This window comes from Euwallacea fornicatus, chromosome 6 (genome assembly GCF_040115645.1).
Source record: "Euwallacea fornicatus isolate EFF26 chromosome 6, ASM4011564v1, whole genome shotgun sequence".
Classification (NCBI taxonomy): domain Eukaryota; kingdom Metazoa; phylum Arthropoda; class Insecta; order Coleoptera; family Curculionidae; genus Euwallacea; species Euwallacea fornicatus.
This window is the reverse complement of record NC_089546.1, coordinates 4,682,140-4,708,352: the sequence shown is the minus strand read 5'-3', so window position 1 is coordinate 4,708,352 and position 26,213 is coordinate 4,682,140. Positions and strand designations below refer to the sequence as shown.

The 26,213-nt window shown below is 34.1% G+C and overlaps 2 protein-coding genes and 1 long non-coding RNA gene across 4 annotated transcripts in view; 2 read left to right on the top strand and 1 right to left on the bottom strand.

Annotated features, from left to right (window-relative positions):
• pio (piopio) overlaps positions 1–6,222 on the top strand; it is a 35,398-nt gene extending 29,176 nt beyond the window's left edge. Inside the window, exons 5-9 of the mRNA XM_066283132.1 lie at positions 2,841–2,983; positions 3,068–3,255; positions 3,310–3,515; positions 4,336–4,509; positions 5,115–6,222. Coding sequence (XP_066139229.1) covers positions 2,841–2,983; positions 3,068–3,255; positions 3,310–3,515; positions 4,336–4,509; positions 5,115–5,312 — 909 coding nt within the window. The 3' untranslated portion in view covers positions 5,313–6,222. The remainder of the gene's footprint in view (positions 1–2,840; positions 2,984–3,067; positions 3,256–3,309; positions 3,516–4,335; positions 4,510–5,114) is intronic.
• Positions 6,223–11,751: 5,529 nt separating this feature from the next.
• LOC136339679 (peptidyl-alpha-hydroxyglycine alpha-amidating lyase 2-like) lies at positions 11,752–24,990 on the top strand. Of its 2 annotated transcripts, XM_066283104.1 has the most exons (8): positions 11,752–11,766; positions 11,831–12,113; positions 17,229–17,413; positions 18,851–19,049; positions 19,229–19,430; positions 19,487–19,678; positions 23,774–23,883; positions 24,406–24,990. In XM_066283104.1, the coding sequence occupies exons 2-8, from the start codon at positions 11,958–11,960 to the stop codon at positions 24,517–24,519; spliced, it is 1,158 nt and encodes a 385-aa protein (XP_066139201.1). In that variant the 5' UTR covers positions 11,752–11,766; positions 11,831–11,957; the 3' UTR covers positions 24,520–24,990. The 2 variants fall into 2 exon arrangements, with proteins under 2 accessions (XP_066139201.1, XP_066139202.1); XM_066283105.1 differs by lacking the exons at positions 11,752–11,766; positions 11,831–12,113 and adding an exon at positions 12,787–12,980.
• LOC136339680 (uncharacterized) lies at positions 12,366–12,869 on the bottom strand. Its single transcript, XR_010732181.1, has 2 exons — positions 12,759–12,869; positions 12,366–12,703 (listed from the first exon to the last, which is right to left on the bottom strand). It is a non-coding gene; the product is annotated as an uncharacterized lncRNA (long non-coding RNA).
• Positions 24,991–26,213: the final 1,223 nt, after the last annotated feature.

Genomic DNA, 26,213 nt, shown 5'->3' with positions numbered 1-26,213 from the left:
CCTTCACCTATAGAAGCTTATTGTATCATATCATACTATACCATTTTTCTCTTGTCAGCTCCTAAGGATGAAAACGCAGGCAAAAGTGCAATTAGTAAAATATCCAGTGTGTCCCCAGATGGGATTGCCAATAGGAGAGTTTCTTATTTTTCATTTTCCGAAAAAGATGTATTCTTTATGAAAATTTTGACCGGTTCCAAAACAGTTAAATCAGTTCTCAAGGTTTCAGTTTTCATTTTCCTTATAAACATCGAAAAATACAGTTCAACTAAATCTTCTATTTAGTTGAATATTGTTCCAAGTCCCAAAAATTAATTCTCGTCTTCATGGTAACCGCAATCAAGCCTTTTGGTTATTATGTTTTAATTACAATAATTGAATAAAAAACAGGAAACTATAAATCAAAATTTCACAAACACAAATTATCCAAATTATCCATGGTAAAAAATTGCACACCATACCTTCACTTTAGCCGAATATGGCCGATTACGAGTGATTCGGAAATGGGGATTGTGATGGTTGTAGTACCTTCCATACCGAGATGAAAGAGTACCATTGGTGCAGAACGTGGTTTCATTAGAGAATATGCCTAGTTAAAAATATTTGTTATCGCGGATTTAGGCGCCCATTCACAAGTAGAAATCAAAACGTTTCTCTTCATCTCGTGGCTCTAAAGCGAGTTTAAAAATATAATTGAAGAAATTCTTTTTCAATGATTTCAATATTTATTGTATATGCGTTTTAGTTATTTCTGATTAACGTGATCTTCGCCGTAAAGAAAGTTTTGGATTATTTTAAACCGAATCCATTGTGATAAGAGTCACAGCCTCATCTTGATTCTGAGCTACAAGGATAAACCCAGGAACACCCGATCTAACACTTAAAGGAAAAAAATGAAAAATATTTTATTATTTCTCAACATTAACTTTAAGGTTGACACACTTTTTCCAGCGAGGTTCTATAGCTTTTAAACCCTTTTTATAGTAAGAAGATTCGAATGGGCATCAATCTCGGACTCCACCTCTTCGTTATTGGCAAATCTCTTGTCACTGAGCCATATTTTCAGGTTTGAAAATAATCTGATGCGGTTAAATCTGGTGAAAACGGTGGGTGAGAAAAAAATTCAAAATCAAGTTGATTGATTTTGGCTATCGCGATGACGAAAATGTGGACTGGTGCGTTGTTTCGATGAAACAAGACGTTCTTTTTCGCCAAATGCGGTGATTTTTTCCTAATTTCTTAGTTCAAACGCTGCAATAAACGCGCATAATATCCTCCATTTATTCTTTTACCTTTAGGGAGATAGTAAATGACAAAGATCCCACGTTCATCCCAAAAAAACTGACGCCATCCCCTTTCCTGCAGATGGAACAGTTTTCGCTCTCTTTGGAACCGATTCTCCTCTTTGAGTTCGTTGTTTTGACTGCTCATTCGTCTCACGTGTGAAACGATAGACTCCATGTTTTATCCATGGTTCTGAATCGATATAAAAACTCGGCTTTATTGCTGCGAAAATTCGTCAAACACTTCTATGGAACATCCTTACGGTGATGTTGAATTGTGGGTAACAGCGGCCGCCATATTGCGCAAAGCTAGCTTTCTTATGCCTAATTCTTCGGTCAAAATGCGAAGTATAGTCCTCTTTGAAATACCTCTCCATTCAGTACAGGTTTGTGGATTTTCACCACAGTATCTGGAGTGGTCAGTTATGGAGTGTCATCAGGTCGACCATTGCGGAGTTCGTCTTGACAGCTTGTACGTGTTTTACAATTGTTAACGAAGAATCAGATCCTCCCCATTCCAGAATAGAACTTAACTACGTTTTTATGTTTGATGGATTAAAACCTTCATATATTGAATGACATGTCGATCGCTAATTTTTTCCGTGTTCACAAAACCTCTAAAAGTATTCACTAAAAACGGCTCCCAAATGTGTAGAACTCAATTTGGCACTCACGAACTTCAACTGTCAAACAGACGTAAGCTTTTTTAAAGTTAAGCCTTTGTAATGTAGGCAAATTTTTAACAAGAAATTTGCCCTCTATATGTCAGATTGGGTACTTTTGAAATGATTCCCGTATCCTGCATAGATAATATTCGGTCACCAGTCACACTTCATGGTTATTCTCGTCAAGCCTCAGCTCCAAATATGAACTTTCGTCCTCTCTTGATGTTGCTTATTTACGACCTTGAACACCTTGATTTATTGGAAAGTAACATCAAACCATTACCAAACCAGAATTAAGAATATATATATATCTGTTTGTTAGATGATGAACGGCTAGAAAAATGCCGTTAATGACTCGTTAAAATCATCTACCATTTACATCATTATTATCGAACTTTATATTTAATTGGCTTTAATATTAATTATTTCTAATTGAAGGTCGATAGGAACTTATATATATATGTGTGTGTGATATTCGTATTTTGATAAGTGTTGTTCAGTGCAATACCTGTCTTTTTTAATGGTGACGCAATGCGTATTTTATGATGGTTTTGCGGTAGATACGAGTAGGCTAATGTGAATTTAGTAGTCACCTTCATGTACATTAAGAAATGACCATAATTTCCTGGTGTATTCAAGGTTTCATATCTCATCTGATGATCTTTTAGCAACGATGGTAACCTTAAAACCGCCAGCAACTAATTAACATCTCCCATTAATGAATACTATGCATGATTTTAAGCTTATTGGTATTAAATGGTACTGAAAGTTTTCAAAAGTATTAGCCTATCGTATAAAAGGCGGTACCCTTCTATGGTTATTTCAAATCTATGTGTTGATAACAATCGACGATAAAAAAGGATATACAATAATGAGTTCCTTTCTATTCCAGGATGACGGCGGCATTGAATATTTTAATACAATAGTCGTTCAGCCACATTTAAAATTAGTCACAAACCAAGGCAAGGGATACCACATTAGATGCCGTTACAAGACTAGAAACAATACGGCCTATAACGAAGCATTGAAGATGGAGTAAGTTTTTATAATAAAGTTGCTTTCTTAGTAGGTTGATGACTTTTGGTCCTCTTTGCAATTTTTGCATTGTTGCAATTTTAGCTCATCATCTGAAGACCCAGTAACGGCAATAGCAGCAATGCCAGGATGTAGCATGAAAATTTACTCCGGTGAATCAACTAACCATGTGGTGGCAGAAAACGTCAAAATTGGGGACCCCCTGAGCTTAGTTGTGTCCATTGATTCTCAGGACATTTATGGAATTCGAGTTACTGACTGCGTAGTAAAAGGTAGTAAAAAATTGGCTTCCATTCGATTAAATAACTTTTCGTGGCTTTTTTCAGACGGTCTGGGTTGGGGAGAACAAAAGCTCATTGATTCTGAAGGGTGTCCCACAGACAAAGAAATAATGGGGATATTCCAGTATTCGTCGGACAGTAATAGAGCCGAAGTTCAGTTTAAAGCTCATAAGTTCCCATACATTGCCTCCGTGTATTATCAATGTAATGTCAAGCTGTGCCTGAAAGCCCATGACGGTTGTGACTCGAAGGTATGTATTTACCTAAACATGTTACGGGCTTCTCAGACTCCTATAAAACCACATTTTGCTTCTGAATTATCATAGTTATGAATTTATGAAAACTTCATGATGAGTAGATTTGGCATACTTCACTTTAAAAAATTGAATAGTTAACGGTTACTCAGCTGTGGGGAAGTAATTCTTGTATGTTTTACTTAAATAGAAAATTAATAAATTAACCTTCCTGACCTTCAAAGTAACGGATTTGGTACTTTTTGATTAAGAGTGCCAAGTTAGCGCACACCTCCAACTGGGATATGACCCGAAACATTGTACCGAGCCCACCTTAGAGCCGAGGTAAAAGATGACGATGATAAAATTCCTCCAACAAAGTGTAGAATTGAAACGTTCAATTTGCGGACTCATCCTCACAATTGACTTACAACTCATATTATTATTGGTGATTTTCAGGCTTTTCAATCAGCTGAACGGAGATGGAACATCCGTATTCATGGCGTTCTAATCATTATTACTATCGCTTAAAAAGCGCTATTGTTTTCTAGCGTAAATTAGCACTTTACGGTTGATGAACCCGCACCCTTACTCTTTATTATCATAAGGTATTAAAGAAAAAAAGGTAATAACTTACCTACCTTTGTGCCGGTATAAACTTGCCAAATACCTATTAAAGTAGTGGTTGAACCACTCCATGTGCTACCCGCGTCATGCCATTCTCCAGAATTGACCTCCAGTATTTTAAGTGGTTTCGTCGCACATTTTTTAACATATTATCGATTTTTCCAATAAACATACATTTGCGTAACAATAAATTATATATTGTTTGTTTTAGCCCTCAGTTTGCAGCGGAATCACAGGTACTCGGCCTCGTCGTCAAGCGGGGGCGGAAGGCAGTGACTCGGATGGCACCCCCGCTACCATCGAAGTATACAGCGGCCTTTATGTTAACGAAGCCAACGACCTCGCCAAAGCCGGTCTAGATGATGACTCGGTCTTCAGTGAGAAGGTTGGTAAACCCAAGCTGAATCTATGATTTTTTACGGCGTTATTATTTTTTAATAAAAGTAATGATTATGTTGATGATCGTAATCCACTACTCCTTACCATTCATTTACAATATAAAAAAAAATAACCGTATACCTATTTAAAAACTTCTATGATCATTGTTTTTAATACATTTTTTGCGCTGCTGCTAAGGAAACCACAAAAGTACATTTACCAAATTAATCGTAAAGATAGGAAAGGAAGTCGGTCGTATTTCGTTTGTATGCGTACGAGGAATACTAACTACATATACGTGGAAAAGACATAGTACGCTAACTTCACCAACCAGAAAGACAATGAGCATGGTGCATTCATAGGAACGCATCACATACTACATCCGTTCTTTCTCGTTTATAAATCATTATTTAATAGCAGCATATTGCGTGTAATGAATTATTAACAATATGAGTAATCTATCGGAAAAGATATTGTGTACCTGTACCTTGGCGGTTAATCATTTATTTCAGAATTCATTGTGATGTTCAACTGTAATGAATGAGCAATATTTTTTTTAATTAGGTACAGATTATACATGGATACGTATATTCGCTACTATTTTATTTTTAGTATCCCGATGACGCCATTTGCATCTCTCAGCGAAACTTTGCCATAGGAATATGCGTTGCAGGCCTGATCCTGATGTTATGCGTGCTGGCTGCAATTTTGTGCTTATTAGCTAGAAGAAGAAAGAAGTCAGTTTCAAATCCAGGAAGCTCCATTTATAGCGGACCTTACACTAACACTGCGTATAGTCATAGCAGTTGATTCGTTTAGTTTAAGACACTTTATTCAAGTGGATACCTAATTTTCACCTTGCCATTTCGAAAATTGTATCCTCTCCGTCCAAACTGTCTACCTTTGTTTCTTTTAATAATATCGACACACAGAATTTGCTTACGTTGCTACGTTTACAGCAAAATGATGAAGTATGGGATAACCACAAATCCTTAGGTTGAAACACAAGAATGCTGCTCCTAAAAGTGCCATCATGGCTTTTCAGTCGAAAGTGCTCATATTTTACTTATAGTGCCTTGCATCACTTCTTCTATGTGATTTGCTGGTTTCAAGGAGGATAATATCGAATGATAATTAAGAGTAATTGTTCATTTATCATTCAGACATTGTGCTCTTAGGAACTGGGATACAAAATTTACATTTTTACTCAGACTTGTCTAGTTATACGGCGATATCCTTTTAATATTTAATCAGGGTCGGGTGATGGGCTAATTTATTATGTAAGATTAGTTTCAATAAGAGCTGAAATCACTCTTCCTCTAACTATTGATTAGTTTCAAGGAAGACTCATTACACTCTTAGATTGAAATATATTTTTTATAATTAATATTAGTTTAACAAGAAATGAACTGGGGAATAGTACCTACATAGGTACTTTTTATGATAAAAAAAATGTGATTATTAAAGTATTTTGCCTTAAAACCTATAAGACCCCTTTGTTCATTTCAGATTTTGAATCACAGCAGCATTTCATAAGTTAATCACTAATAATGTAAATACGCACTTCTAAGATAATGCAGCTCTGGTTCTCAATCTACAACCTACAGAGTTACACGTAAAGAAAAAAAACTCAAGACAATTTTGCAATTTAATGGTGCTTCAGTAATTTCATTGTTTAAGAACCTGTAACATCAAATAAATTTTTTATTTACCCATCGAACTGGCTTGTTTCTGTGAAAATATACATAGCTTCAAACGTGTTGCGTCACCTGATGTTTCTGTTTTAAAGTAATTTCTCACAAGAGTTTTTTGTTACCTTCATATTTATGATTTATTATTCAAACAGTATCCTTTTTGTATCGATGAACAATTGTTTACATAATTTTTATTAAATAAAGAATTCAAGGTTTATATTGACGGTTTGGGGTAGTGCTAACTACTTTAGGGTTTAAAGCAGAACCCATGAATCGCTCAGTGACACTACAAATTGATAGCGTAAAAATAGTGGCTTTAAGGAAAAAAGAGTATTAGCAGACGTTTATAACTGAGTGAATAGGCGTTTTTCAAAGCGACGTCTTCCACATATGGAATCGTTATTTAGAGTTTAACTCTGTGTAAGATAAACACTGGAGTGGCCGTAGGACTATTATTAACAAACGGCCGAATCTCTATATAAACTTAACAATTTGAGGAAAGGCTACTATGGTAAGATTTTCAAAGAGAAGTTAGACGTGCACTTAGATTTACTATTTCTCATTCACCGCTAAGAAGATGATTCATTTAGTCTAATATGCGATATCATCGATCAATAAGTTTCTCGGGTAAAATCTCAACACAGACTTCGTTGATAACAGTGGACCGAACAGCACGTACCGAAGAATTTTGTTCTTTTTTTCAATACTTGTCTGGTAAACAATAGGGATGGATTTAAGTTTCGAGATAGTCAACAAGGGCTCCTTAACTTACTCACACTCGACCAATGCCTCTTTTTGCAGGAGTACTATGTTTTGAACTGGTATAAAGTCCGACGGGCGCACCGACGTAGTTCACATTCAAAGGACAAATACGAGCGATAGTTGTATTAGGAATATTCTGAATCTGCGTGTTAGGCATCGGGGTGAAGGGCAGTTGGTGACAGATGGGTCTTCATTAACGGCAATGCCCATGCTTATCGTACTATGGCAGTATATAACTGCCTTAAAAGTGAGGAAATCAACCATTTAGATTGGTGTGCATTGTCGACTGACGTGAACCTTATAAAACATACATGGAATATATTTTCTAGTGCTACAAATCTCTCGAAGATATCCTCTCAGAATCATCCACGAGTTTGTTATTGCTGCTGCAGAACAATGGCAGCATATTCGTCGAAATCACATAGCTGACCTTACTAAAAAGCATACAACGACGTCTTCAAGATTTTATTGATTCTCGTTCTCCCCAATTAGTATCGGTTTATAACATTTAAACTTAAGTTCCGTAGAAATATTTCAAAATTTTAGTATTCATTCTACCAAAAGTGGTATTTGCTTCGCAAATGTCAATTTTTTTTAGATTATTTGCTATTAAGATAAATCTTAATATAATTTTAATAAAGAAAATTTCATGAGCTGCGCGAATATTACTTGACAATTTGGTGAAGTAAATTATTGTGATATATCGTTTTGTAATTTTAAGATGTTCTTACTGTGAATTGGTACGATATACCTGGAATATATGATATAAAAAGGAAATAGGTCTAAATTTTGTCTCCTTATAGCTAACTATAGTTTTTCAGAATTGTTGGTAAGATAATAATGAAGGGTTTATTATAACAGGTTAAGACCACAGAGACATTTTACAATTCCCTTTTGTACTATAATTAGAGCCTTTGAGAGCCTCTTTGGATTAAAATATCTAATCTATTAAGTACCTGGGCGAATGGAGAATTCGTCACCAAATTTCTGAAATATTGGAAAATCGTCGTGAAATACACATGTACTTTTAATATGTGCTACCCTAAAATAATATATAGTAATTCTAAAATAAAAGGTAAACCTTTTTAACCCATATATACATATTAGATCATATCAAAGGATATGTTAGCGCAGGAAACATTTCATATGTAATATGGCTCTCATGCCATATTATAATAATATTTTTTAATTAATATTAAACAAATATATATAGTAATCTAGTAGTCAATTTTTTTCGATCTGGGCTGCTGTATACTTTCTAGTTAGTATTTTGATTGCCTGAAATACCCACAATAATTGCCAGAAAATTGAATTAAAAAATGTTCGTAAGCGTATCTATATTACACAGCTAGTAACTATTCAGTTCTGTATAAAGAAATATCTGTTTTCTCTTGCGCCATCTACATGTGAGTAGGTAGAATTATTTAGTACAAGAAAAAACCTGCCTGCGAATGCAACAGTAGTGTGACGAGGGTCGAATGGTTTTATAGATGGCGCCATAAGTAAAAAACTCTACATTTTAATGCGCTTTTTTTCCTCCAACGTTTCCAGACTAAACAATTTTGGAAAACTAGTAAATTTTTTTCAAAATTTCAGTCTCGCACAGTGCTTTAACGTTTTGTAATTGGCATTTTTAAAACTAAAAAATTCTTCTTAATATATGTATTTAGAAATATCACAATATTTGATATATCATCAAACTTTGTTTTGGCAAAAAACTGTTTTGTATAATGGGAAACCTTAAGAATGATTTTCCAGGATTTCAAAATTTCATGTAAGGTATCCAAAACCACTTAGAGCAGATTACCGGGGATATATATTTTTTAATGCAATTGCTCTTATAATTATCAAAATATCGCGGTATAAAAGTTCAAAAATTGATTAAAATTTGGCACCTCTTGCTACTCTTAATATTTTCAAGAAAACTTGTAATCATTTGTGGAGATATTTATCGTTCCCATTTACAGATAAAGATCTTATAATGATTCTGGATAAATGCCCCAAAACTATTAGATGTCGAGGATCTGCCAGAAAATATACAAAAAATGCAAAGTTCAACTAATTACGAAAAAGTCTATTAAGCTGAGCTGTGTACCGGTTTCGACACAGAAAATTATGTTTAATTGAACCAAAACAGTCGAAAACGATTATATTACTATGAAATCGAAATGTGCGAGCAAAATCGATCAAATTTATCTGAGTTTTTCCAACATTATATTTTTTTCTTCAGTGACACTAGTGTGCATTAAATATAAAATAAAATTTGGCTACAATGTACACTCAGTTATAACGAACGAATAAAAAAGCCCTATCCATGGTCTTATACAACTAATGTACATATTTTTATTCGGTTATAACATTTCACTTTTATTATGTTCTGGAGCTTTGAGGTCGATTATAATGAATCATCGGGAAATGCTGCTGTGAGCGAGCTGCTAGAGATTTAGATGAATGAAGTAAAAACCGGTACATTTCTAATTTTGAGCAAATTAAGTTAAATGAACATAACATGATTGAGGAACACATGAAAGTAGCTAAATTTTCTAATGATATTGATAGTATGCAAATAACTGCCTATGATCAATATGAAAACGGTTTGAGTGATGAGGAGGAAGTTGACAGGACTAATATAGTTGCAAGTTCTGTAGCTCAAGAAGCTTTTTCTGCTTTGAAGATCGTAACATATTATGGACAGGTGACATCCGGAAAATGAAAACTTTTTAAATGCGATAGATATTTTGCAAAATAAAATACCTCAAAACATATCGAAAAACCGCAAGGTATAGAGACAAACTACGGACTTCTGTTCTATCTAATAAACTTCGATTTATTTAAGATTTTTCTTGTTATTTTTTCAATTTTTGTTGTTTTCTTTTCTAATTTAATGTACACCTATTTACTACAGCGAAAAATTGTAAAATTCGGCATTTGGTTAAAATAAAAATTTTTAATTAACAAGTTTTTCTTCAGTTGCCTATAACAAATCTCAACATATAAGGAATGACATGCCAAGTTCCTTGAAAGTTTTGAACATTGGTATCTATATGTGTACAGGGTTGGCCACAGATCCCTATCAGTAGAAAATTTTTAACTGTGATTAATGTAACCAAATGAAGTTTGGTTTTAGGATAGATTCAACTCTTTTGAATCCAACTAAAATATTTTCAAAATAGCGGCACTTTTGTTTGCATCGGAAACAACTACCAATTTCGTTATTTTAAATGGAATCTTCTATTTTTTTATAATTTTCGGATTTCTCGCTAAATTTTAAGTTCAGTTTATGTAAAGATTCTAAAATTTACTGTTTTCAAGTTACGTCGAAAACTTGAATATTTTAATAGCGACAAGATTCAACGGCAATCTGTACTGTGCGCTAATCGCTGCGAATTTTGGTATTTATTGACAAATATTTAGAATTCGTTAATTAATTTTGGTCAATTTTTGAAATAGAGAAATGTGTCAGATAATACAAGATAGCAGGTCAGGATTAGGTCAGATCTAGTATCTTTATTGTACTTCTCAAATACAAAAATGTTATGAAATTTAGGAACTTTCTAGTAGTGGTCAATTTCTACTAACAAACGTACTATTTTCATAATATTATTTGAGTTTGGTGATTGTATTAGGTAGTAAACAGTGGCGTATCAAGCTTAGATTCAGGGCTTTCAGGATTAAATTACACGCAAAATAATGAAAATTTTTCTTTCCAAATAACGTTAATACTGGGCTGCTCTAAATTTCCTCACTTAGTAACTTGTTTATTTTTTTAAATTTTGTTTACATCACCGGCGGCATAAAAGAGACGATTTAAAAAAAATTGAACCATGGGTCAAGTGATACTTCAAATTAAAGGACTTTTAAAACTACATTTAATGGTGTATTCGGATTCAAAATCTATCTATTAGTTTTTGAAACAAAGAGGTATAAATTTAGTAAAAAGTACAATATAAACTGAGTTAAATAGTACATAAACAATGGAAAAACTTGTTTGTTGATAGGAAATTGTTTGTTATTTTCAATTTTGTGCTCAAAAATAGCTTCTGATTTAAACAAAAAAACAGAATTGGCCGCAGGCGTATTACGAACTAAAGGCGGAATCGCTGTATAGGATTTTCCAATATCATGCTAATATTTTAGAATATAATTTCTGAAGTCTTTTATAAGTAAAAGTTCATATGACCATATATCTGCAACAGCCTAAATTTTTAGCTACAGAGTGTTGAAATTATTCTTTTCTAATAGATATTTTTAAATTTTCTGGGAAGTACTTGAGGTACTACTTTAAATTTTGGTGTGAGTTGATAAAACATAAAACCCTATATTTTAATAAGAAAAATGATTGTATTGCTCAACTGCTTTTCTTATTAAAATACGGGGTTTCATGTCTTGTCTTATTAAAATGCCCCAGAATTTAAAATAATATCTAAATTAAATGAGAAATTAAAAAAATGACGATTTGAAAAAAAAATTCAACACCTTATAGATAAAAATTTGGACCGTTGCAAACATATGACTGTTCATGTGAACTGTTCATTATAAAAATAACCTGAGGAATCACACCCTGACATATTAGCATGACATTAAGGAACACTCCATATACCTAATAATTTAGAGAAATTTTGCAATGGCAATTCTAGAGCTTCCTAGGAAAATTAGATCTGCTCTATAAATAAACAAATATGCGTAAGATTTCTGCACGTTGAAGGCATCGTGTCAGTGGCCCAGGACCGGTTCAACTGGTACAGACCACTTCAAGCACGGAAAGAAAACCCAAATAAATTTCTGATTAGACAAAATTCAGATAAAACGTATAGTACTTAGTAACCTAGGTTGCAAATTAATCTCGTCATACTTCATTAAAAAATAATATAGATCGTTCTGAAGAAAAATCCACCACTGGCGTACAAGGACGCCAGCCCTCGTGTCGACTCCATGCGCGCTACAAAATCCCAATTCTTCTTATCGATTTCAAGTCGTGCCAAGTGAAACATAGTCGATCATGGCCCTCAGGATCGGCCAATTGTTCTCCCTTTTCCTCTTGACAAACTTGGAGGAAGTCCTACAAGCCCTCCCTCTGGAATTCGCCCCTGAGGACGATGGAATCATATACAACGAGGTGGAGCAACTCCTGTCTTTGAACCGGGGTGCAAGACAGGTGAGTTTTATTTACAATTCTTGTCAATAATATCGAAACTTATTTATATGTTTCTACGTCTTTCAAGGAATTCTGATCTTATTTGTTAATAATAAATTGGTAGGACGTAGGGCTCTTTCAATCCATTCACAATGGGCAAAATATCATATGTACCACTTACTAATAAAGCTAAATTCGCAATATGGTTATTACGTCTTTAAGAAATATGCCCTGTTATATATTTAAGTTGTAGTAAGCTTAAGTTCGACTACGTTTTATGTAATTTTTAGTTGGAATTTATTAGGAAACTCTATATTTTCCCATGAGATTACATATTGCGTTATAGTGTGTTAACAGACGGTGTACATAATATATTAGATCACTTCATTAGATTTTTTCACTGTTGGTCAAACTAATTCTCATCAGTATATGAGTATATAGCTTCAAACAAATTTAACCTCCGCTTCCTAAGACCCACGAAACGACATTCTCTACTCTTCCACTTGTATTCCATCTATCTTCACTGCACTCTCATCATCACCAACCTCTTCCGATCTTCCACCAACACCCACCAACCCAAATATGTCTCCAACAAATTCAGATTTATGCACCTGAAAGCGAAAATAATCAGCTTGTAATTATTAACGAACGAAAACTATTGCGTACTACTTGGTCGAGTTTACTTTCACATTACGTTGTTGCCGGCAGGTACTGTTACCTTTACCACTCCGGTACGACAATTCAGTACCACGTAAAACAATGAAAGATAAGTCGAAATATTACTCATAAGCTTTTTGTTTTAATAATATGAGGCGAGAATGTGTTATCGCTGGTGGTACTTTGTCATTTTTCGTTTTGTTGATAGTAATCCTGTTGACTGTTGATGAGGTGAGTTGAGAGTTGATAAGTGGGGGCTTTGAAGAAATTTATTGCTTTCAATTCTTATGTTGTTGATAGCAAAGAGTGCAATTTCTTGAATTCCTATATGTATGTGATTTTGTATTTAATGATTTGCGTAAATGGAAAATATTGGTGTCCTTGTCTTGCAGTGATATGTATCATTCAAATTTTTTAAGACCGTTTCTAAAAGTTTTTCGAAGAACAACTTGAGTTAGTAAAGTGGGATAGCGCCCCTTTGTTAACGGCAAACTAAGCTCGGTAGAAATTGTTAGAACCTAGTTTTAAACATTTTCATTTTTAATAGATATTTTGCCGGAAAAATCCCAGTTAGTATATACAGAGTGTCTACTGAATGATGGCATTAATTTCAAGGGGTGATTTCTTGTCACATTTTATAAAAGAAAGTCCTAATAAACGTATGTCCTATCTTGCTTCGTTTTCGTGATACTGGGTGTCGGATACGGGGGAAAACCCCTGAATACGGGATTTCATCGAGATATTGCCCTTACGTCTGAAAGTATTTATGAAAAACCGAAAAAATGAATAAAACTTTGACACCCTGTATCACGAAAACGAAACAAGATAGGACATACGTTTATTAGGACTTTTTTTCATGAAATGTGACAAGGAATCACCCCTTTCAATTAATATTATTTAGTGGACACCCTGGATACTTTCCTATATGTGACGCCCCTGGCTAAAAACTGAAATAATTAACATAAAAAAAATTTCCCGTTCTAACTTACCAAAATATACCGAATTTCATAATTTTAGTGTAAATCGTTCCCAAAATATTGCGAAAGAACAATCTTCAGAGTTCCTTTTTTTGAACGGTTTTAGCCCCTTTAAGAAGTAATTTTTGGATCTTATTTATAATTTTTTATATTATTTTAATGTCTAGAATCACTCCCGAAAATATTTCCGTTATGCCGTCACGTTATTTCCCAACACCCTTATATTGCATGAAATTCCTTTGGCAAACGTTAAAGACTAACTGAGGTGTACCACTGTTCAAAGCTCCCCCCTCCCCTTTATCGTCCAATGTGAAGTCTTTTGCTCAAAGTTAACATATTTGTAATATTTGCTCATTAACCTCAAGAACTCTTAACATATTGACTGTCCTCGTAAAGTAGTCCTGTCGGCATGTACGTGTCCGGCTCTGGTATTAAGGTTGAGGAAGAACAGTCAGTAATGTCTGACGTGACTGGAGGCTCAAAAAAAGTTGGCTGGGGACAGTGGATTTGAGACGCAGAAATTATGGTTCGTTAGATATTAAAAATAAATATCTTATTAAGGGCAGTTATTTAGCAAGTGCGATAATTAGCATTGTATTGTTCGCATTACTGCATGACACAGTTGAGAAATAACTAGAAGCTTTATATTAACGAAGAATGAAGGAAAGACTAGCAGAGCCCATGAGAGATGAAAGCAGCTCGAACAAAAGTTTTAACACATTTTTTCAGGCGTTTAAAATCTAGTTTGTGGCGACTGAAAAAGATAGGAAATCAGATAAGGCAAAAAATGTCTCATGGTTCAATTGAATAAGTTCTGTTAGAGAAGAAATTCACAATATATTTAAAGTGTAAGAATCAGCGAATTATGAGGGTCTGTTGCCACTAAAAAGAGCAAACAATCGAAAAGACTTATACGAGTACATGTTTAATACCAGGGACAAAGGATGAGATGAGCTTTTTCATCATTTTTAAAGCGACATAGAAAAATTAATTCAGAGTTGCGAACATGATAATTAAAAAAGAATATATTAGATGTAAATTACGAGTCATCTCAACAGAATTTAATAAATATTAAATCTTTAAAACTCGATCCAGCAGTTAACATCAGTAGAAGTGCAGAGGCAACAAGAAGCAGTAGTAGACGAAGTGAAGTCAGAAAGAGTATTTACGAGTGGACATAGAGGCATTTTAAGAAAGGTGAAAAAGTGCAGTGACCATCGTTGTTTTGGAGAATGTAGAAGTGAAATGTGAAAATATTATCCATTTTTGTTAGGTGCGTTTCACTAACTGGGATAATCGCAGAGCCTGCGCGAAGAGCCAAAAAAGTTGTGAAAATTAGGGAAAATAAGAGTTGGTCGAGGGGTCACACATCGGGTAGCAACCCAGGCATTGAAAATAGCGGATAATTTGATTAGGAATATCGTAAAGATTATGCCAATTTGAATTAAAATTCATAATATGATTTTATTCAAACATTTTTCTCTATGTTATTCGATTACTGGGAAATTAGATATTCCTCTTTGTTAGTTTGCTGATGAATAATTATTATCCTTAACAAGTAATATATTCAGAACAGTGGAATAAAAGTACACAACTATTTCACATAAAGACGTGATATTTGTCAAATATTATAGTCTATTAGCATCAAACTAACAAGACACAAAATTTCTTGTTTGCTATTAATGATGTAATAAATTATTTTAATTATAAACAGGGCGATAATTTTTTCGGGTCAGCCAAATCATCATATAGTTACATCTGAATTTTAACACTTTTAACTTTCATAGTTTGTTCAATCGATTACAATACACTAATTGTTTTACTTAGAGATGCTACATGAAGCCCCATAAATATGATACTCGAAATACATCTGCGTACTTTCTGGCATAAAGACATCGGCGGTTACATCATGGATTACCGAAGAGTGTGCACACTAACAGCTAATTTCTTACTCTCAACAACTCCCCCTCCAGCAATCCTTCCTCCGACAACTCCCCTTCAGCAATCCCGTTTCTGACGACCCCCTCAGGCGCCCTCGTTGAAAGATCATCGCTGACGATGGGGCATTCTTATTTTGAAATATTGTAAAAATTTTGCAACTAGATTCTGGAATAAGTTCTTAAATTCAACCGTTTAATTTAAATTGAATTATTTTCTATAGATTGTTCAATACTAAAGCCGATGCACGTCATAAACCATTTGAGTTCATTGTCCAACCCTCATGTTCAAAATACGAAAAATTTGCACCGAGGAATTGGTCGCAAGCTGTACAATGATCATGTGGATAAACCGTTCGCGAATTCTGTTTGCGAAATTTGTAATAGCTGTGTTCTCAATTTCTGAAAATTGTTTTTATTTAATGCGGCAGGAACTATGGCTTTTTCAATACGCGAATCAGTTTACGATCTCGTAGGACGAACGAAAATGAAATTCTTTTCATTTCGGTATAATCTAATGCCACGTTTATCTTAAATGCTAAGGGAATTATTATTAATTATTTCAGGAAAACTTGTGTTCATTCATAAGTGCGCCTGACGGTTTTTTTAGGTTTCGATGTTGTTTAAATTCTGAGGTTGAGCCTGTGTTAGCAGGAATTAACATAGACTCGAGGAAAGCCTATCACGTGAAAAAATCCCATTAAAAAATATTCCATTTTATGCCGCCCCACCTTTTGGAGGCACTCCGGAGCGTTGTCACTAGTATTAAAATTCATCTTCATTAACCTCATAAACACCTCCATAATTGAATTTTTCATGAAATCACAGAAACATCATAGGAGGGGCTGTTAAACGGAGATCCTGTAGATTTACGTATTGTATAAGAAATACTGAATTAATCCTGCAACCGAGGACACCGTCATGATGTGCATCGGTTTTAGTGCTGGACAACCTATAAGAGATTATAATATTCCAAAATTCCTTGCAATAACCCAGTTTTTTGGCTAATTTAAAAAACTGTATAAATTTCATGCATATCAAGAACTTTTTTTTAGTTCCTTGGTTTAGTTTATTTTATTAATAAATTCTTCAATAAAATAATATGCGTATTTTTATTTATTGATTATTGCCGTTATTTCGTAGAAAACCTTTTTATAAACCGGCGAATATTATTATAAAAATGATTAATAATTTTTTCCCATTAGAGAGCTTCATGTTAATATTCCCCCATTCAAACTAAAATCTGGCTTTCGTGAGTGGTTGGCAAACATTAATAATCGGGAGATTTATAGTGATGAAGTGAATGTGCAAATAATAGCTCAATTTCGTATTATGAAGTACATGATTTTGATGGACGTTTTGGTAGCACTTACAAGGACATAGAACGAAAGCTTTCGCGATAATTTATAGATTTTACATTAAAATATGTATCTCTAAAGGTATAAATCACCAAGAAGCTCTGACCTAGAAATTCTATTTTCCATAAAGGAGAAAAATTGGTGAAAACCTATATCACGGGAACTTTTAATAAGCAGAATAAATCACTATCTGTTCTTCTCTTGAAGGGAGAAGACACACCGGCTTCTATATCTGAATCCCAGTCTAGCATTGTAGATAAGCTAGACGTCCCTAAAGAAGTGAAAAACTGGCCAGTTGAAGATTTAAATTTGGGACAAGTGACCGCTGTGGCGGTCAATTCAGCTCAGCAGCCCGTGATTTTCCATAGAGCTGAAAGATCATGGGATCGATTGTAAGTATTAACTCATATAAAGGTGACACAACGATAATTTTCCAACTCGATTTTCATTATTCAGAAATAAAATATTAAAATAAATAATAAATACGCTCCGCCTCGTCAATTTTTGATTCGAGGGGGAGCATTTTTTTAATGCATTTCCAACCCTTTAACTTCAATCCTTCAACAGGGGTGACAGTTGCCCTCAAAATTTCTATTGAGAAAGGGTATCAAGGGATAGCTAATTTTAAAGGTAGTCGTATTCTGATTATAACTTTCAAGTTTGAAGTCAATGTCCTTATCCCCCTTATATGACAGCTTGTCAAGGTCTATGGGCTTTTAAAGGCTCATAGACTTTGATCAATGAAAAGCTATTGCTTATCAGCTTGGAGTATGAGAAATCTTGTATTCTTGTTAAAAAATATTTCGTAAGAATAGTGAAATAAAAAAAATCAGTCTTAGTCGTTGCTATACAAAACAATAATTTATTTCTTCAAAAATCGAGAAAAAAACTTAGAAATCTCTCATGTTAAGGTTTTTCTCAAAAAATCCTTTTATTAAATGTGTAATTTTAAGGTTGATTTTATTAAGAAATACCCTCACGTACCCTCATAAATTTAAGTCCAAGCTTGGGTTACATTTCTTCTCTCAAGATTTGATAAGAAACAAGAGAATTTAACAGTGTTTTATTTTGATTTCTATGAGAAATTACTTGAGAAAATGTTTGAAACCATAATAATTTGTAGTAAGAAATCTGAAATGGCCCTACGAAGAGTAAACAAAAATGTCTGCATATTCGTAATCGGGTATTGAGTCATGAAGGCCTAATTACCTAATTAAGGAAATAAAAAAACGTTCAATTACATTTTTTCAAGTGGCGTAGTCCTGATAGTAACGAAACTAGAGACCTAAAAATATCTCTGAGATATAACTAAATTCTTCAGAGGCAGAATGCTGTTTAATGATATACAGAATAAAGATTCGCAGTCTGTTTTTTAGCCTGAACTGGTTTTAAGAATTGAAAATCATACGTAAACTCATTATAATGAAGGATTCTGTAACCAAAAAGGACTTGGTTTTTGGATGTAGTGGTCAGGTTCTTGAGGAAGCATAGGTTTCCGTACCGGATAAAACTAGCTATAAGAGAAATAAATTCAAACATTCAGTACCAAATTGCTAAGAATAGAAACGTATTGATCGGTATCAGATATTACAATAAAAGCTATGACGATTTTCATTTATTGTTCGATACGATGTTCGATGTTCGATGTTCGATGTTCGATGTTCGACGTGAATATTAAATGCGATTAAAATTTCCTAAATAAGCTCACTTTACTTTCAAACTTTCATTACACTGCATCCGCCAAAACTTTCTTACTCAGTTGCAGTTAATTCCTACTCATTTTTGTACCTTTTTCATCATTAACTACTAACAAAGTTGTTTTGTTTCAGCACCTTCAACTTCTCCAACCACTATCTCCAAGCCCACTTGGGGCCAATAAAAGATCACACGATCTTGACCTTAGATCCCCACAATGGGAGCGTCATAGGAAAGTGGGGGGCTGACATGTTTTACATGCCCCATGGCCTCACTATTGACAGGCATGACAATCTTTGGATCACTGATGTTGGAATGCATCAAGCATTCAAAGTATGTAATGGCTTCCTCAATTTTTCGATTAACAACAAAACTTGTACAGCGACTGATTTTCGATCGTTTCAATCATTTGAATGATCGATTAATCAAGGAAAATCTGGCAAACAAGTTTTCTAGCGGTTGTTAAGTTCTGAAAATATCAATCGACTGGAGAAATTTCTTCTTTCCTTCAGTTTAAACCTGGAGAACAGCAGCCAGCACTGATTTTCGGAGAACTCCTGGTTCCGGGTTCTGATGTCAAACACCTCTGCAAACCCACTTCTATTGCTGTGGCAACCACAGGAGAAATTTTCATTGCTGACGGATATTGCAATAGCAGGATCTTGAAATATAATGCTGCTGGGGGTTTACTTAAAATTATATCAAATCTTTCTGGTAATTTTGATAAAACGTATGATGAAATGAATAAATGTATTTGATGCTAATCATAGACGTAATATCGCTGCAAGTTCCACACTCTCTCGCACTAATCGAAACGATGGATCGGCTCTGCATTGCAGACAGAGAAAACATGAGGGTCGTTTGTCCAAGAGCGGGGCTGTACAGTTTGAAGGGCAAGAAGGATAACCCTTTGACGATTCAACAGCCTGATATGGGCAGGCTGTTTGCTGTTACTGCGAAAGGTGAGATGAAAAAATCTTAAATTTTATTTTCTACCAGTAGCTTTAAAAGGCACTAGTATTGGGTTTGTCGAAAGACTGTATAATATATTTACATGGCAAAGAAAGGAATGAATCCTTAAGGCCCGAATGTGAAGCCTTGGGTCCGAGTCCCGGGCGAGGGTGGCTATCACGCAAGTGTGTGTTTAGGGGCACGTGTTTTCACGACTAAAGTATCCGTTTCTTATGTCATATATTGTGTTAATGCTTAAATAAACATATCAATGCATACGCTCGAAAAGGGGTACCAAAGACAGTGTGTCTACTCAAGTTGGAATGATGTAAAATTTTTGTATAATATATTTTTGTTTTTTAAAAGTTGTTCTTCACAAAAAGTTCTGCGTGATCTTAAACCTAAAACGAAATAATCCTACATCGAATTTATCGAGTTGTACACCTGCACGTTTAAAAGGTCAATTTTGCTAAAAAAAAAAAAATTGTGTTTGTTTCAATAATGCACGTTTATATTGTGATCATTGAAAATATTATATATTTTGTATAGTTTAATATGTTTTCATAATAATTGCGCAATTTAAATACGTAATTAACGCACAATAATAATTATGGTGTGCCGGAGTCTTCGGGAAAGGTCTTCTGACATCAGGTATTATTTTGTACGTGCATACCGCCACGGAAAACCACTACCGTGAACTTCAACAATTGTCTGTATTACAAAGTGATTACTTCTTATGTGTAACGTGGGCACGATAACAAGTTTAAGACTGAATCAGAACGATTACGCGGATAACTACCTTTCGGCTCAAGTCCCAAATTATTTCTGTCTTGGGAAAACTTTAGAGAGAAAAATGAGCAGGGTTTGTTATCTGCCTTCTTTGTCCTAATTGACCAATCAGAACACTTATTAGTTGGTTCCCACGAATTTGGGGTTTTAGTTTAAATTATTTAAATGTAAACCTTAAAAGGTTTTTGCAATTAACATTTTGACACATTGACTCTGCGAAGGGCATGGTCAATATCAACGTTTATAAGTGGCGTCTGCATTTCTTCTCATATGGTCTTACGGTCGACTCAGAACAACCCTTAAGCTGAGTGATTTATGAGTTCTTAAGTCTGTAATATATTATAGACCCAGATGTAAGTAAAACACGACGAATTGGGTGGGTGTCTAACCGTTGCTACTAAGGAACAAGAGTTAATAATTTGGGGAGCTATGTAAGATTATTTACTTTACTTTTAAGTTGCTCCACTAGTGCCTCGATATATATGTCCCTTTGTTCGAAACATTTAATCGTTTTTCCACAGTGAAGTTTTATACGTGTTGGAAATTTAACTTGCACAAGATCGTCAGCAAATTTGTGCCAACGCGACGGTACATCTTGCCACAGCACGTTAGTCAGACAAATATATAATTATATAATAATAATTCATAGACAATCAAGTATTTCATCACCTGCTGGATCTCCTGACTTAACCCCTATGGATTATGTCTTGATGATATGGAGCTAACTAAAATAGATACAAATACGGATTATTAAAGCTAACAATAATGAATTTTTTTTAGCAAAATCACATCTTTAAGGAAGCTGGTATAGGGCTCCAAAAATGTGATCTTTGATTATTTCGTTTTAGGTTTAAGATTATGCAGAGCTTCTATGGAGAATAACGTTTCCCTTTAAAATTAATAATAAAAAATGTTTCCCATGTGACTCAACCTTAAGTAAATGCACTGTATACAGTGTGTTCAAATGTAACTATAAATGTTGTTCAAAAAAACAAGTTTCCCGATTAAAACATCGAAAATAATTTGAAATAAATATTCGAAATTAATTCCGTTTTTTGTGGTTTCTTTCGCCCACAAAATCAACAACTCTATTGTTCAATATTATGTATGAATGTGCAATTGGATGTTGTACATAAATGATACGTAAGCACCAGCAACAAAACTTTGCAAAATTCAAAGTTGCCCGGAACTCCCGGAGTCCTTATACTAAACCTGATATGAGAATTTGATCAATATGAAGAACTCCCGTAAACAACTAAGAAAGGCGTGTTCAACATATTGTCCAGAAAGATACATTTTTACATTGTAACATCATACAAGTTCATGTTTCTTGTCATTTCCATAAACATAGATTACTCTATGTTTTGGACTTAAAATTTTATCCAGGTGTACATATTTCACTTTTTTCTTCTCCTAAAATCCTCTTCTTTCGTTTATTCCTTCCATAATTAATACTCCCTCTTCTTTCAAAACGTTCCTTTATACTTTCTAGATTCCTTACATCAGGATGTCTTATAATACCTGTATAATCTGAGATGCTAATAAACTATTTTCGTCACACGAACGAAAAATATAAATCATACTAATAAGTTCTTTTTAAGTATATTTCATATTTATAGTCAGTTTTAAAATAAACAATTTTTGAAGAAACCGTGAGTTGAACTCAAAACAAACAATACTAGAAACTTTGGCAACGAATGCTCAACTTTCAGACACTCAGCTATAAAAGTAGGTATTCTCATAATAATTTCATTATCATTTAAGGTAAATATGACAATATTTTATATCAAAATGAAAATTGGATTTTCTCTCATCCTACTTCATAAAAACTATACCAATCCATTTTAAAAATTCAAGAAAAACGAAGTTGAAAAGGTGAAAATTAAAGTTGTTACTGTTAACACCCTGTATGTATTTTTGGTGAAATGAGCTTTTCTGCCTTCTAAAGTGATCTTAATTTTCAATGAGGCACCCGCGAGTTACTGCATCCCAGGGTAAAAAGAATTTGAGAACCAACACTAGATCAGGAGGGGATTCTATGGCGTGAAAAAAATGCAGGTGGTTCCATTTCAAAAATTAAATTTTTTGGGCAGGGGGGGCGTCCGGTACTGCAGTCCCAAAATTCACCTCTATTACTCTCCTGCAGTTCCTCAAAATTAATTTTTTTATGAAATCACAATTATACTTATATTTTATGTATGTTTGAGGGGCTGTCAAATGAACGCCCTGTATATTATTTTAAGATATATATAGAGGTTATCGACTATTTGGTGTTTTGCCAGGGGTGGTCTCTACAAAAACTGATGATGATTTTACTTTCTGGTAAAACATGCATTCGCTGCAATAACGAAAGTACTTTTGAAGTATTTTTTCCAGTTATATTTCTGAACTTACAAAAAATTCCTAACCAGAGTTAATAAAATGTTTGCTTCGAAATTTTGCCGTTTATACGTATGTAGTTTTTGGGATATACCGATGAACTCTATTAATAGAACACCCTGTACTTGTAAATATTTCATTGATGCGTGTTAACACCGAAAGAAAATTTACATATATACTTTTCCTATCTTTAAAAGTTTTATTTCGTTTTTTGTAAAGTTTAATTTATTCTCCTATATGAAAATTGGTCTCTGGGATATACTGGGACGAAAAATGAGATCGATGGTATATTTATTGAATGTTTTGATACAATTATAGAAAAAATAGTTTTCCTCTATAAATCTGTTGGATCATTTAAGAATCGCAACTAATATCGGAAATACGCACAATTTCTATATATTTAATTCGAGAAGAAAAGGGGTTTTCTCCGCCTTCAATAAATGTTTTGGCTTTATAATTTTTATAATTTTCGAAATATCAACGTTTAAGGAAGGTTTTTTTCGTAATTTTTTCCTTGTCTTGGCGGGCATTTATTAACTTTCATAATATGACCACGAACAAAATATACGTTCTTTCGAGTTTTCTAATGTCTTGAGATGGAACTCCGTCTGTATCTCTTTACAATAAAGCTCTTCTGTCTAAGAAAGATTTTCTATCAACTTCAAATTATACATAGAGGCATTGTTGAATTCGAAATTCAATGGTGCAATTCTATTTGAGCGACTACAATGGTTCATTGTTTTCACTTTTTATGAAATGTATGTCGCATTTTTAAATACGCGTCCACTGTGTAATTGTTTCCTCATTAACAATACTATAAATACAGATAATGTACTTAGGTAGATGCATTGGTTAAAAAATCTATTTTCATAAAATCTTATGAGGGATTTAGGCCAATGTTTGCAACATTTTTAGTTAACTTGCTGCTTCTCTTCCAGGAAGGCTGATTTACGCAGTCAACGGCCCCACAAATCAACTTTTGCCTGTCCAAGGGCTCACTCTCGACCCGGAAAGCGAGTCTGTTATAGACCATTGGGCACCGGAAGAGGTACACAGTCTCTAATATCTAACTCACACATATCAAACTCTTCAATAATTAATGAGTGTCAGTTTAATCATAATTGCATTGACACAAATGAAGATCTTCAACCACAAATTCCGCGGTATCTGCTTCTTAAGCCTCATCCAAATTAACTCGTCGTAAACGAGTGAAGACAACTTTATTTATTGGCAGAACGTCCAGTTTTTTTATCTGACAACTAATCAGTGTTAAAATATGAGACAATCGGACAGATTGGTCATACGGAAAATTACTGCAGAGAACATGTCCGGCCTCAAAGAAGCCGCAAAGTGCCCATATCTTCCGATTGCTAATTGGAATTGTTAAATATCGCTGACCGTCGTTAAGACTTCAAAAAAACTCGTTTCTGCGTTTCTCGATGTTTATTAGTATTTCTGTAGTTTCGTCTGTGGCAGACACGAGCACATATTTTACCTCATTTTATGGGCATCTCCATGTAAATTGGATCATATTATAGAGCAGTTTATGAGATTTGCTGTACTTTTTCAGGGATTTAATAACCCTCATGACATTGCAGTGAACGCCAACGGGTCTGCCTTGTATGTGGTGGAAATTGGACCCAACAAGGTATGGAAGTTCGAGTTAGTCCCTCCAAAGAAATAATAAAGTTGTAGACAAGACTAAATGGTAAATTAGGTTATTTATTAAAACTTTAAGACATGCTCACTGCTTTATACTTAAAATAGGTTGCTCGCTTGCTTTATGTACTCTAAGCTAAGGACTTTAATAGTAGAAAATAGCCTTAAGAGTTCCAAAAGTATTTTAGAACAAAGTTTTAATGAATGTAAATTAGAGGTATTGAATAACTTTCTAAGTTTTGTACAATAATTTGTACTTGTTGAGGTGGGAAATCTTCCATATCTGTTATAAAATGCCATATCTGTTAGATTTATCCCCGTATCCGTAAGCAGTCAGAAAAGCTTGTTGCAACAAATAGAAAAATAACCGATAATAGATTTGTGTATTGAAGTGGCAAACGTTTAGTTTTAATTTCTGCGTTATTTTTAGCGTAAAAAACCAATAATGTAGACAATAAAGGTTAAGTTTTGTTAATAAAATTTTTGTTGGAAACAAGATTTGTTTTTGGTATCGTGAGATTCACCTTTTTAGGTGTCGTTTTAAATTTATTTTTATACGATCCTTATCAAATGAAACAGATTCAAATATTTTGCTCGCTATGAGCATTTTTTTGCTAATGGAACAGAGATAAAAAATACAGGACGAATCTTAAGTTGGCCCTTTTAATATAACGTAGACTTTAAAATACTACGTAGAATCATTATGTAACATTGGTTCGAAATCTCGAAAACAACCGAAATATGCACATTTGAAAGTTTTAATAAATTACAAAACCTTTAATGATTATTCACTCCGGGACTGGCTACAAAAGGTGTTCGAAATTGTCGCCATTGGTTTCGTTTACGCCAAATATCGCTTGTCCTGTTCACGACTCTGTATTTGCTATTAATGTTTTTCCTCCAATCATTTCTTCAGCATTTTTTATCCATTCACACAACTCTGTCACTGTGTTAATTTTAACCGTCAACTTGAAACTTTTCGTATAACCCTACAGATAAAAATGACATGGATTTAGGTCTGGCGTCCTCGCGGGCCATTTAGTGGTCCACTGCGACCTATTCACCTGTTAGAAAATTGATTGTTGAAATGTCTGGTGCTTTTTTACTTTTTCTCATATGCGTATATTTCGGTTATTTTTGACATTTCAAAAAAATGTTACTTAAAGATTTTGCCTAGTTTTTTGAAGCTTATGTCGTGTTAAAAGGAAAACTCCTACTTAAGATTCACTTTGTATACCTATTTTAGGTAATTTTTCCACAGAAGTACACAAATACTAAATAAAAGGTCGTAACGATACCAGTGACTCGGTTCCAACTGCTTTCTCCAACCAAAAGTTATCCCGTGCGCGAAGGTAGGTTCACGAATCACGCACGAGGTTTAATACAAACCGGAATTGGCCTAAATGAAACTTGAACTAACCGATATATCCAAGGTTGCAGATTTTCAGGACTCCTGAATAACCTGACGTGAGTTGAAGCTGATAAGTGCAAAATTTTCGATCCATTCGAAGTGACCTAATCGAAGGATTTATAGTTGACTTGAATTAAACTCAATGAAAAATATGCATCAGGATTCTCGATTACTCGTCACCTCAGTCAGATATGTGAAAAGTTCTTGATTAACTAACTTAAATTGATCTTGTTGAAGAATTATAGGCATTCTTCTTAAATTGGAATGACCCAAATCATGCATATACTAACCTGGACCAACCCGGACTG

Excerpts from the sequence above, each read along its gene's own strand:
- LOC136339679 (XM_066283104.1), top strand. The coding sequence starts at position 11,958 with ATGGCCCTCAGGATCGGCCAATTGTTCTCCCTTTTCCTCTTGACAAAC. Across the intron at positions 12,114-17,228 it reads TGAACCGGGGTGCAAGACAG|GGAGAAGACACACCGGCTTC; the intron begins GTGAGTTTTATT and ends CTTCTCTTGAAG. Across the intron at positions 17,414-18,850 it reads GAAAGATCATGGGATCGATT|CACCTTCAACTTCTCCAACC; the intron begins GTAAGTATTAAC and ends GTTTTGTTTCAG.